This window comes from Rhincodon typus, chromosome 23, assembly GCF_021869965.1.
Source record: "Rhincodon typus isolate 14 chromosome 23, sRhiTyp1.1, whole genome shotgun sequence".
NCBI classification, from domain to species: Eukaryota; Metazoa; Chordata; class Chondrichthyes; order Orectolobiformes; family Rhincodontidae; genus Rhincodon; species Rhincodon typus.
The window spans coordinates 30,418,785-30,432,001 of record NC_063354.1 but is presented as its reverse complement, the minus strand read 5'-3'; the positions used below and the strand labels follow the sequence as shown (position 1 = coordinate 30,432,001).

Here is a 13,217-nt window from a genome sequence, read left to right as displayed (position 1 = left end):
CTAACCTGTCCATCTTTTCTCCCACCTATCCCCTCCTCCCACCTCAAGCCCCAACCCCACCTCCTACCTACCAGCCTCATGCCCGCCCCCTTTACCTGTCCGTCTTCCCTGAACTGACTAACCCCCACCCTAACGCCCCACCTACACTCACCTTTACTGGCTCCATCCCCGCCTCCTTGACCTGCCCGTCTCCTCTCCACCTATCTGCTCCTTTATCCATCTTCCATCCGCTTCCCCCTCTCTCTCTATTTATTTCAGAATCCCCTTCCCCTCCCCCAATTCTGAAGAAGGATCCAGACCCGAAACGTCAGCTTTCCTGCTCCTCTGATGCTGCTTGGCCTGCTGTGTTCATCCAGCTCTACACCTTGTTATCTCAGATTCTCCAGCATCTGCAGTTCCTACTATCACTGTTTTTATTAGACCATTAAGAAACAGTAGCCCATTGTTTCTCACTTCCTAGATTACAACTTCATGCCAGTGTGTGAGTACAAAATTTAGATGAAGAATCTATACATTTATGCTTTTACTTCTCTTGACTTTCCTATTCTACATAAAGGTTTGTACCTGCTTGTCCTATTGAATCTTTCTTTACAAAGGAGTCGGTGTTTAGCAACTTCAAATGGAAGAGAGCAGTCTAATTTTCGGTTTAGTCGTATAAAGGCCTTGTTTAAAAATATTGATGCTCAGAATCCCACTTTGGTCCTGAAGGTGTGTTGTCTTCTTGATGATTTAGTACACTTAAAAAGAAAGCTTGCACTAATATAACACCACTCGCATTTTAATGGCCAAATAACTTCACAGCAGATCGCTTGCATTTATAAGTGTAACCACTAGTAAGTAGACAACCAATTTACTTGCAGCAAGATACCACAAGCAATAATGAGGCAAATGATCAGTAGATTTGATTTTGAATGGGATAGGTTGAGGGATAAATGTTGAAGAGACACATCCTCCTGCTCTTCAAATCATGGATTCATCATCCACCTTATCATGGAGTCAGTTTTTGGCCTCTCATTCAAATGTGGTGCCTTCAACAAGAATTAACTTCCCCAGTCTTGCGTTAAACTGTCAGCCCATGTTACAGGCATCAGTCCTACAGTGGAGATTAACCTCACAACTTTCTGACTTAGAATTAGAAGTATCATCACTAAACCAACCTAGTGCATAAGGATTATTTACTGCCTTTGCTAAATTAATAAACAGTATTACTTATTATATCAGATAGTAAACTGTACCATAGTATAAATTGTCAATTAATTTCATTTTCTTAACCAGAATAGGTAAATGACAAATGGAGTTTTAGCCTGCTGTGCCAGATGGAGTTTATGCAATACTGTGCATGCATATTGTCTAGAAGCTGAAGATGATGCTATTCTGATGGAAGAGTGATTCTCATGGATAGAAGAGCCTCATGATAGCTGATAAGAGTGCAGAATTATCTAAACCATATTAAATGTTGTCCCACTTGGCTGGGAGCATTATACAACTCAAGCAAATTAAAGAAAGAAGATGGGAAAACAGATTGTTATCAAGAGAAGTAAACAAAGCAGTATCTTAATAGACAAAAATTAGTTTTGTTGAGATAACTACTAGCTACCTTGTAGGTTTTCTGCATGTGTATTCCCAGCTTAAGAAGCAAAGTTAGAAATTCACTGATGATCTTCTCAATTGGTTCCCCCTGTAAAGTATCATCCAGACGTTCTGCAGTGATATTCAGGACATTATATTCCCATTGCTGGAAGAGTCTGCTTGGAATGTTATGTGACATTAACAGAATTTTGGGCTCCAAAAGTAAAGCTCTGAAACAATTTGGAAATAGACAAATATTTTAAAATTCAAGACCTTTAGGCTCTTCTCCCATTCCCATTATTCTGCCATAACTTCAGTGAAATCCCTGGAGAAACAGCATAAAGACACATTTGCATCATTTTAGTTAATTATCAGTTGCAGTGAGTGATTTGAACCAACCCTAGAGAATGAGCTACAATGTTGACTTGATTAAATTGGTGATAACAATTAGCGCAGAAAAATTACAAACTGCCACCTATGGAGTTCTCAAGTTGTGTGCTTTCTTAATATTTCAATCTCCTTAAAAATATCTTTCTGAATACATGTATGCTGTCAGATTTGCTTTGAGATTGGCTTTTGTCTAATTCTTCAGCAATCAGTTAAGTTTCTGCATATGCAAATTCCTCCACCTGCTCCTTAATAAACTATTCCATTTCTATGCTATATGCACTGCATGACTGCCCTATGCATAACTTTGATAGCAGGACTACCTTTTAACACAATACCTCTACCTTATGGGCTCCTTTTGGCTATTTTGAACTTTGCAGCAGGAAACATTCTAAATTGTTTCTGGAATCAAATTGAACATGTTCTTTTTTCCCACTACTGCTTACAATCCAGAACTGAGGGCACTTGCAAAATTTATTGAAACCTGTGGGAAGCTACAACCAATGGAAAACTTCCACAAACCTTTGAATTAATTCATGCACAATGAACACCCTTTGAACATCATGATCAGCTTTTTACCCATACTGTTCCCTATACCGTTCAGTTCAGTAAAAAGATTAGTCCAAGCGGGTTTTCCACACTCAGGGGATTTAGTTTCCAAGGACTTTTCTTGATTGCCTGCCATAATTGTGGTGAAAATTCCAGAAAAATAGCATACACTAAGCCATGGCAGATAAAATAGGAAAACCGTCAGAGAATTCGCCACTTCCATTATTGTGTTCAGATGGAAGCGTATGTGTGCAAAAGAGACAAAGATGCAAACTAATTGCTAATTTTACAGATGTTCGGCAAAGTAAGGGTATTGGAAGAATCTGCAAGGAAATCCCCAGAGGTAATCATAGAGTCATAGAATCCCTACAGAGTGGAAGCAGGCCATTCAGTGCCTCAAGTCCACACTGACCCTCTGAACAGCATCCTACCCACACCCTCCCCACTACCCTATCCCCGTAACCTTGCATTTCCCATGGCTCACCCACTTAGCTTGTACATCCCTGGACACTATGGGGTAATTTAGCATGGCCAATCCACCTAACCTGCACAACTGTGGACTGTGGGAGGAAATCAGAGCACCAGGAGGAAACCCACTCAGACACGGGGAGAATATGCAGACTCCACACAGACAGTCGCCCAAAGATGGAATTGAAGCGACTCCCTGACGCTGTGAGGCAGCAGTGCTAACCACCGAACAGTTAATCATTTTGCATGAGGAACTCGCCCCTTGCATCTGTGCCTTACAATAAAATGGTATCTTTCCCGGCTATCCACAATAACCAATACTTGCAATTCTTTCCTTTCTCTCCTTTCAGTGAAAGAGAGGATGCAACCTAAGGGAGAGGAGATGGGGGTGGGAGGGTGGGAGGGTGTAGCGAAGGAGAGGATGCAACCTAGGCGAGAGGAGATGGTGGGGTGCAGTGGTGAGGTGTAGGTGGTGCTCCTCCAGTGTCAGGTGCTTTACGTGCCCACTTCCTTGAGCAGGAAGAAGGTCTTGTTCCAGGAAACAGCAGTGAACATTGATGACAAGCTAAGCATCCTTAAGGACTGGTGCTTGGACACGTCCAGACCATTCACTTGTAGAGTGTATGATTGCACCTTCTTGGTGCTGGATGCCCTGTGAATGTGGCTGAGGAGCAGGAAGTTGAAGCTACTGCTACTGCTACTGCTACTGCTACTGCTAGGGTGCTGGAGCTGTTTCTCTTGTCCGGTGCCCCCCAGCAAGGGTACAACCTGCAGCTGCTTCAGTTGCACCCATGCTGCGGTGAAAGCTGGCAGAAGCTGAAGGTGAGTGAAGTGCTAGACAGGTTAAAAACCACTTCCAAGCAGTTGGCAGCTGCTTCTCACCTGCCCATGACTGCAGCACTTCAGTCTCACTAATGCCAGGCCCAGAGGCCTGACAGTTTCATTCCCTATTGTGCACTTACCTCAGTGACCCCGCAGCGTCGCTAGCACCTTGGGAAATACATTGCCCTGGTTGTTACATCCAGAATTTGTGACTAAAATGGAGTTTAATGTCCACCAGCTGTACAGAGGTCTCCACACAACTTCAGATGCACCCTTGGAAACCTCGCAGAGTGTGGAATGATATCAAGTTCCCAACCCAGTGTCATCTTTAGGGGATTTAAATGCCCACATGCACCCAAAACTGCCTGCCCTTGCCTGCAAAAAAATTCACCCTCAAAGTCCAATTAGCATAAATACATAGAATCATAGAATCCCTACAGTGTGGAAACAGGCCCTTTGGCCCAAAAAGTCCACACTGACCCTCAGATCATCCCACCCAGACCCATCCCCATCCCCCTTTAACCCACCTACTCTACACATCCCTAAACACTAGGGGCAATTTAGCATGACCAATCCACCTAGCCTGCACATCTTTGGACTTTGCGAGGAAACCAGAGCACCCGGAGGAAATCCGTGCAGACATCGGGAGAATGTGCAAACTCCACACAAACAGTCACCAGATGTCTCTGGTATATTTTCCAATTGTACATATTATTATTTCAATATCCCTTAATTTTAGATTATACTCTTTTTATAGACATTAAAAGACCTGCACAATTGAATTCTGAAGGTATCAAACAATGGCTGAATATGGCTGCTGACCTAATTCTGAACAGGTGACCTGGTCAGTGGAATATGACCTCCTGCATATCTATGGATGGGGTCATCTGCAAGCAAGATGTGAAGCTGGAATTAACAACAACGAGATAGTCACTGACAGTGGTGATCATTGGAGGTTGACTGTGTGGAAGGCCAATGGAAGAGCTAAGCAAAAATGAAAAGCTCAGCCAGCCAAGAGGAAGGCTCACAGAAAGCAGAGGCCAGCAGATCATACATCCTGTCAGCACACCTTAATTCCTTCCCAGAAAATGTGGCATTTCAGAGTGGGGTTCCTGCACATCGCCAGATGATGTTTAACACTATGTGGCCATCAACTCCTCCATCCCCTTCTTCATGGTTACATATGCACCTGGATGAGCCTGGGTGAGGGAGCACACATTGCTCACTGGCACACTTGAGGCCTTTCACAGTGAGTACTGTAGGGGCTGGAGTCATTATCTTTGCCCAAGACCACATTTTAATTTCAGTTTAAATTTGCTTTGTGTGTTTGATTTTTATCATGATACTCGATGGCCATCGACAGGCCCTGGCAGCAGGTCATGGCTGTCTTTAGATCCAACTGCCAACCTTTGTCCTGTGGGTCAGTCAGCATCCTGATGTCCCTGGAGAGGCAGCATGTTGTGCCCACTGGTATTCTCAAGGTTTCTGCAACAACTGGGTAGTGTGATGGCATTATCTCTCCACAAAACAACATTTCAAGTTACATTTTAATTTTGCTTTGAATGTTTGATTTTTGTTACACTGCCCTGTGAGGAGCTACTACCTTTTAAAACCTGATTTAAATAGTTTAATTCAAATGTTCTTTTCCAAAAGAGTATAGGGAAATATTATAGTGCTCTTGTGCAGTGGTAACCTCAGGCCAGGAGATTCGGGTTCAAGTCCCACCTGCTCCAGAGGTGTGTGGTAACATCTCTGAAAATGTTGATTAGAACACAGCTGTAAGGAGATATTGCAGTGTTCCTGTGGCACGTTGGTAGTGTCCCTACTTTTGAGACCTGGGTTCAAGTCCCACTTGCTGCAGAAGTGTGTCATGCACATCTGATCAGGGGATTAACAATATCTTTAACGAGATACTAGGTGGCGATTCATAGGCCCAAGTGGCAGGTTTGTTGAAGAAGTCATTAGACCCTATTGCCTGCTTCCTCTGAGGTTATGTTTGTGTCTAGGTGCTCCCGGGGAGGGAGTGTGCAGTGTCCACATCAAGGTGTCTACAACTGGAGGGCACCCCAGGGGATGGATTGCATTATCTACCACCCATAGTGACATTTAGTTTTGTTAAGCTTCATTTCCCCACCTTTTTTATGACAGTGTCCCTTTAATGGGCTGTCAGGTGGTTTGTTTTCAAAAGAGTGTAAAGAGACACATTGAAACTGGTGACATGTTTGAGTCAGGAAGTGTTTGCTAATGATGCTTAACTCTTTCAGTAAATCTAAGATTGTGTCAACGATTGGCTGCAGTACCCTACTTCTGTAACTTTTTATGGACATTAATAGACCTGCACAATTGAATTCTGAAGGTATCAACAATCTTTGAATGTGGCTACTGACGTAATTCTGAACAGGTGACCTGGCCAGTGGAATATGACCCCCTGCATATCTATCGATGGGGTCATCTGCAAGCAAGATGCATTGGAAGATGCTGGGGAAAGACAGCAAGGTGGGAAGATGGTGAGAGAATGAATGACCCTGTAAAAGAGGAAACAATCCCTTCAGGAAGGAGAGATATGACTCAGACATCAAACATCTGAATTATTACCATTGTGATACAGTGTAACAGTGTAGCTTTACCTTTCTTGTTGTTGCATATCTTTTAGATCCCGGATCACTGAATATAATACATCACTGGAAGACTGTGGGTAAAGGAAAATGGTCAATGCAATGGACAATGTGTTCAAGAGCACTGATTTTATTTTCATGAAGGCATTTTCTATGGATCATGAGTGGTTTCTTTGTAAACCAAACTACATTAAGAATGACTTTACCTGCCATGGGGTAAACAAAGCCAGCTTCCCCTGGGGTGATCGTACCTGGTTCAACTGGTTGTCATCGGCAACAGTGAAGTTGTCCAAAATCTGTAGTAGTTTGCTTTTACCCTTTACTTTACCTCATTTCTAGAGCAATGGTTGTTGAATAAATGCAACTGTAGCTTGGCTTCATTTTGACAAATGAACAATTACTGCAATGACATCACTGATGAGCAGTAAACTGAGGAAAGGTAAAAGCAAACTATTACAGATTTTATGGATGGTCTATGGAGACAAGAGGAAAATTAAAGAGAAGAAAAGCATTGGGGAAAGTACTAACTGAAATAAATAATAATTGTGCAACCATAAACTCAAAGAAAATCCCATGCATACTAGCACGGCTCATCATGATGATCACTGCCTAACAATGGATCTCTCTACTATATCGTAGGAAAACATTTCAGCTTTGACGTCTTCACCAAGTAGGGATACTAATACTACTAAAAAGTGGAGAACAGTGGAAAAAGAAAGTATCCCCAGGGGTAAAATTTCCACTGGATTGTGCTCTTGTTACCAGCACAGTTTGCTCAAAATTAGTCAAGCCACCACAAAAGCCTCCAGAAAAAATATTTCCACAGACTGTAAATCCAGTTTCCCCCATCCTTTGTGCGATTTAAAAAGCAGCATACTAAAAGCTTGGTCTGTCCTGATCAAACTCCCAGACCTAATTATACACCATTTGGAGTTTCTGCAAATTGCATCGATTTGAGCCTTGCAGACGTTCTTATAATTAAACTTTTTTTTTAGCAGGGACGGCGCACAAGCAGTAGGCATGTTTTAAAGGTTTTTTGACTTTTTTTCCATTATTTACCAAGAAACTGCCTCTTATACATTAATATAGCAGTGAAATGGCTCTGGATAGATTTTTCTTTAAAGTCATTTTCAATTTTTTATAATCTGCTCATTCACAGCTGGTGGACTAGACACACTAATTGAAAATGTTAATTTCTTGAGAGAAACCCATCAACCATAGAGCTGTGATAACAAGGTGTAGAGCTGGAGGAACACAGCAGGCCAAGCAGCATCAGAGGAGCAGGAAAGCTGATGTTTCAGGCCTGGACCTTTCTTCAGAAAAGTTCCTACTACCACCACACAGCTATACCTTTCAGGGCTACCAGTGTCATCAAGTTACCAATCATATCAACAAATAGTTTTTTTAAAAATACTTGGCATTTTAAAAAGTATTTCCTAAAATGCTAAACAATTGCAAAGCTTCATAGCAGATTTTATGTCTTGGTAATATGTAGAGTCATTAAGTCATAGAGTTGTACAGCACGGAAACAGACCCTTCGGTCCAATTCGTCCATGCTGACCAGATATTCTAAATTAATCTAGTCCCATTTGCCAACATTTGGCCCATATCCGCCTAAACCCTTCCTATTCATATACCCATCCAGGTGCTTTTTAAATGTTGTAATTATACCAGCCTCCACCACTTCCTCTGGCAACTTGTTCCATACACGTATCACCCTCTGCGTGAAAAAGTTGCCCCTTAGGTCTCTTTTAAATCTTTCCCCTCTCAACTTAAACCTATGGTCTCTAGTTTTGGACTTCCCTACCCTGGGGAAAGGGCCTTGGCTACTCACCTTATCCATGCCCCTCATGATTTTATAAACCTCTATAAAGTCAGCCCTCAGCCTCTGACACTCCAGAGAAAATAGCCGCAGCCTATTCAACCTCTCCCTATAGCTCAAACCCTCCAATCCTGGCAATAGGGCATCCCACATGTAATTGTGTTTGAGCTGAAATTTGGCGTGCAAAAATACTTTTGAAAACCTGCAGAAATGTGGCCTAATCACAAATTGCACCCAAAGCAGAAACTCTGACCTTGTATTTTTTAACTACATTGTTTTGTGGTAGGTATCATTCTTATGATATGTAACTGTGGAAAAAAAAATCAGGAGACTATAGGATGAGCAGTCAGAATAATAATGAGATGTAGGGCAAATGCTGACCAATTTTTTAAAAGCATGCAAAACAGGTAATTTTTGGCAATATATGTGGATAAGTAGAAACGAATTTGGTATAGCTCAGCCACATAAAACCTTTGTTATCGGGATAACCCAAAGCTCCCATTCCATACAACTTCCATTGTGTGTAAACAATCAGTTACATTTCAGCAGTGTTAAAATAACTGCACTGTACAATATATTAAATACGTTCAGCGATATTGTTGGCAGATTCATTAATAAACAACCTTTTGACCCTTCAATGCGAATTAGCTTAAAGCAGGCATTGTTTAAAAGCATTCATCCACTTTGGACTCATTTCTATGGTGATATCTTTCCAAGCACTAGTTTCTGAAGTAATTAATCTGATACAACTCACTTGTTGCTGCGTTGTACAATGACTGGTCAGCCAAGCATAAGAAATACAATAGAAGGAATAATTGACAGTGTATTGATTACATCTCACTCAGTACAAAGTACTGGCTAGTGTTAGAAATGGAAAAGCTAATTCTAGGTCAAAGGTGTGATCTTGTGTTATGGGGAGAGTATATTTCTTTGATGGAATAGAGGAGGCTTTGAATTGAGAGAGTACTTGAGATACACTTTTCATATTATTAAACAAACTGAATTACGTGATTTTGAACATATGTTTAGTGTGCCTTACTTAGTAATGGGCTGGATTTTACATGCCCAAATCAGGAATGTTGCACACACTTGCCCCCACCCTCTACTCCCCTGACTAATCAAACTGTTGGCGTGATGATGTCAGATTGACAGCCTGCCAATCTCCGATAATATGAACGATGTGTAAATGCTGATAATAATCAGCTGCCCAACCAACATTTTGAAATTTTTACCTAGTAAACTGTTAATCTTGTTAAGATTGCTCAAAATTTTCCATTGCCTGCCGCACTTTTCAGATGTGGACATTAAAAAATATTGGAGTCCTTTACTACAATGTAAACAAGTGGTAGAAAAGACCTGCTTCTGACACCATGGTTGAAAGTGCCAGGAGATCCTGCCAATTAAGGCGGCAGCATCTATAAGTTTCTTTAAAAAAAACTTATCTTTTTTGCACTTGCAGTAGTTAGCAATGCTGCCTCACAGCGCCAGGGACCCGGGTTTAATTCCACCCTCAGGCAACTGTCTGTGTGGACTCCCGTGTCTGCGTGGGTTTCCTCCGGGTGTTCCGGTTTTCTCCCACAGTCCAAAGATGTGCAGGTTAGGTGGATTGGCCAGGCTAAATTGCCCATAGTGTTCAGGGATGTGTAGATTAGGTGGGTTATAGGGGGTTGGGTCTTGTTGGGATGCTCTGAGGGTCAATGTTGGCTTATTGGGCCGAAGGGCCTGTTTCCATGCTGTCAGGATTCTATGATTTTATGAATAAGGCCTGATTCTAAAAGTAGGGGGTCTTTATAGCTTTAGTTATCAATTTTTGAGTTGTGTGACTGCACATTACCCCTTTACTGCATGATGTCCCAGTCGACAGCACTGCTTCTTGGAACTCACCAGTTATGTATTCACACAAGGGTATGATTCATTGTATATTATGAATGTAACCACAACAAAAATCCTCACTTCTATTTTTATCTTAACTCAAAGTCACAAGAACTGACCATATTGTTGAAGGGTTGAATCAGCCCTAGTTAGTTAAAGGTTAAAATTTTAAGTCAGGAATTGTCAATGATTGTAAAAGTAAATGAGGACCATAGATGTAGAAGAATAGGATAGGAATGCACGAGTCACACTATTAGCAAGAATAGTGTCGGCCTTGGGTGAAATGCAGGTAATGCCTGTATGAGAAAAGAGTATGGTACATCAAATATCTGAACAATGTGCCGTGGGAACTACAATACTTAAATTGTGGTATTTTGTCTAAAGCTCGGAAGGGTCTGTAGCCCTGTAGAGTTGGTTTTATGCCTTATACTGATAAAAATAATACTCCTTGAGGATGCCTGATAATAAACAACCATTATCACTATCTGAAACTCCCACCAATTTGTTGAGTTGTGTGGCAACATCATGGCATCTAAAAACTGGCATACTGGGATGTCATGTTGAGGTTGTACAGGACATTGATGAGGCCTTTTCTGGAATACTGTATCCAGTTTTGCTTGCCTTGTTATAGAAGGATATTATTAAATTGGAGAGGTTCAGAAAACATTTACCAGGATGTTGCTGGGACTGGAAAGTTTGAGTTATAAGGAGAGGCTGAACAGGCTGGGACTTTTATCATTGGAGCGTAGGAGGTTGATGGATGGCCTTATAGAGGTTTAAAATCATGTGGGGTATAAATAAGATGAATGGCATGTGTCTTTTCCCTAGGGTGGGGAATTTCAAGATTGGGGGCATATTTTTTAGGTGAAAGGAGAAAGGTTTTAAAAAGACATGGGGGCAATTTTTTTTCCATAGAGAGTGGTTTGTATGTGGAATGAGCTTCCAGAGGAAGTGGTGGATGCAGGTACAGTTACATTGTTTAAAAAACATTTGGATAAGTATATGAATAAGAAATGTTTGAAGGATATGGGCCAATTAGAGGCAGGTGGAACTAGGTTAGTTTGGGATTATCGTTAGCACGGTCTGGTTGGATCAAAGGGTCTGTGTCCGAGCTGTATGAATCTGTGACTCTAAATTGGCCCTGATAATAGCAAGAAGGTTAGAGGGTTTGTGGTTGGGAAATAATATCCTTTGCACCTACAACTGGCCTCTTTCTTATGGACAGCCTGTAATGAGCAATCTGACACTGGATTGGATGCACAGAGACAGCAGGGTCTTGAGGTAGTGGAACTCTTAGTTTCTGGCCTGCCTCTCTGAAAAGCATAAAATGCAGCCCACTGTTTATGTTTCAAATCAAATTGCGCTCGATCTAATGTGAACACAATCCACCCTTGCATTCAGACACCCCACACAGGACATGGTTATCCAGTTCAAGTCACCGAGGGCTGTGTCACTCCTATATTGGGTTATGTAATCAGAAAAATAAATAAAGGACAGAGTGGGACAATTGCATAAAAATCAGACATGTAGGTCATAGAACATCTGACTGGACTCAAGAACATATCTATGGAGCAAACTAGAATTCATAGCAGGCAAGGAGGCCAGTAACTGACCAGGACAGCAATTGATGGCAATGATTGCAGCTGTGTAGGAGCTCCGTTAGGATGAAATAAAACTATTGAACGACACAAGTTGGTTTTCTGTTTACGTTCAGGCTGAAAGGGAAGTATTCTTCTTTTTCAGGCTGAAACTGCTTCTTTCCAATGCTGTTGTAGGATTTAATTTCTTATATCAGTTTTTTCCCATTTTGGAAATGGTGAATTGTGTGCTTCACCATGTCATCTAACAAATACTTCCCATAACTGTGGGAAGCAATGTGTTTTCAGTTTGTTATCTAATGTTGACATGAAGCATATCCATAAACATTTCCATTAATCTGTTTAACTTGTCCTTTTGTCATTTATATTCCTTCCTACTCCACTGTGAATTTACTTCACTATTTTGAATACATGCCAACCTTGTATCCTTGTATATGATCAATAATTTATGCTTTTCAATATTTTCACAAGATGTCAACTTTTGATTTTTTTGACAAATTAAGATATTGGCTTCTTTAATTCATTTCAGTTACCAATACAATCAAGCTATTCAGAGCATATCATGTGCTTTTTTTAATTTATTAAGCATATCTGGAATCATAAAGGAAATATGTTTTACTTTATTTACAGGTATCATATCATGCCTAATCTAGACCTTGACTGTGCTTTTTTCTATACTCCACTCCTGTGAAGTGACATACTTGAATGAAAGGAGTGTTATATATTGTCAGAGTACCTCTTTTCATCTGTAAGTTATTTAATTTTGTTTATCCCAAAGTTTCTCTACATTAAATTAGCTGACATCACTCTTCAAAAACTGCTGCACTTTATTCTTGCTCAAATTTTCAATACAAAAAGGCTCTTTCATTTTCCCATTTTATAAAGTCCCAAGTTGTTAATCTTACCTCTAATACATGAATAACATGGCTAGAATACAGCAACAGGAGACCTGTAATTCCTTCTGCTTGGTGAGAGCACTGGAGTTTCTGAAACAAGTTTTCATAGTATCCTGTAGTGGAACACATAATACGACCTGAAGTTATTTATTTCCAAGTCAAAATCAGTGATGTTTTTATTTTTTTTAATTGCCTCTCACATAGACATCAATTGATGATGCAACAGTCTTGTAAAATCAGCTATCCAATAAACATGTAATGCAATATATCACATTATCTAATTGCTCTGATATAAATATTCATTTCATGGAAATAATTACTCAAATATTGATTCAGCTTCTTTTTGTTCAATTGAACTTTATGTTTATCATTAAAAAGCTGAGGCTGGCAATATTTTACAAAACTGATGCTTTCCCTTGCCTGAACTAATTTATTAACAAATTATGAGATTTAAAGCCGAAAAGAAAAATGAGTCAATTTGAAAAATTATCACCTGCACAAAAACTTATGTTTCCTATCACCTTTATAGTAGTGAACCACCCCAAGGTGTGATTCTTAAATAAAATTTGACACGAGGTCACAAATATTGGGAGTGATTTATTTCAAGGAGTGACTTAAA

General features: G+C 40.6%; 1 protein-coding gene across 3 annotated transcripts in view; it reads right to left on the bottom strand.

The window, feature by feature from the left end:
- Nucleotides 1–13,217, bottom strand: part of LOC109930298 (testis-expressed protein 47) — a 37,688-nt gene that overhangs the window by 11,730 nt on the left and 12,741 nt on the right. For all 3 annotated transcript variants that reach the window (XM_048611004.1, XM_048611006.1, XM_048611007.1), the window contains exons 3-5: nt 12,608–12,711; nt 6,423–6,484; nt 1,598–1,799 (exon numbers count right to left, since the gene is read on the bottom strand). In XM_048611004.1, the coding sequence (XP_048466961.1) occupies nt 1,598–1,799; nt 6,423–6,484; nt 12,608–12,711 (368 nt within the window). The remainder of the gene's footprint in view (nt 1–1,597; nt 1,800–6,422; nt 6,485–12,607; nt 12,712–13,217) is intronic.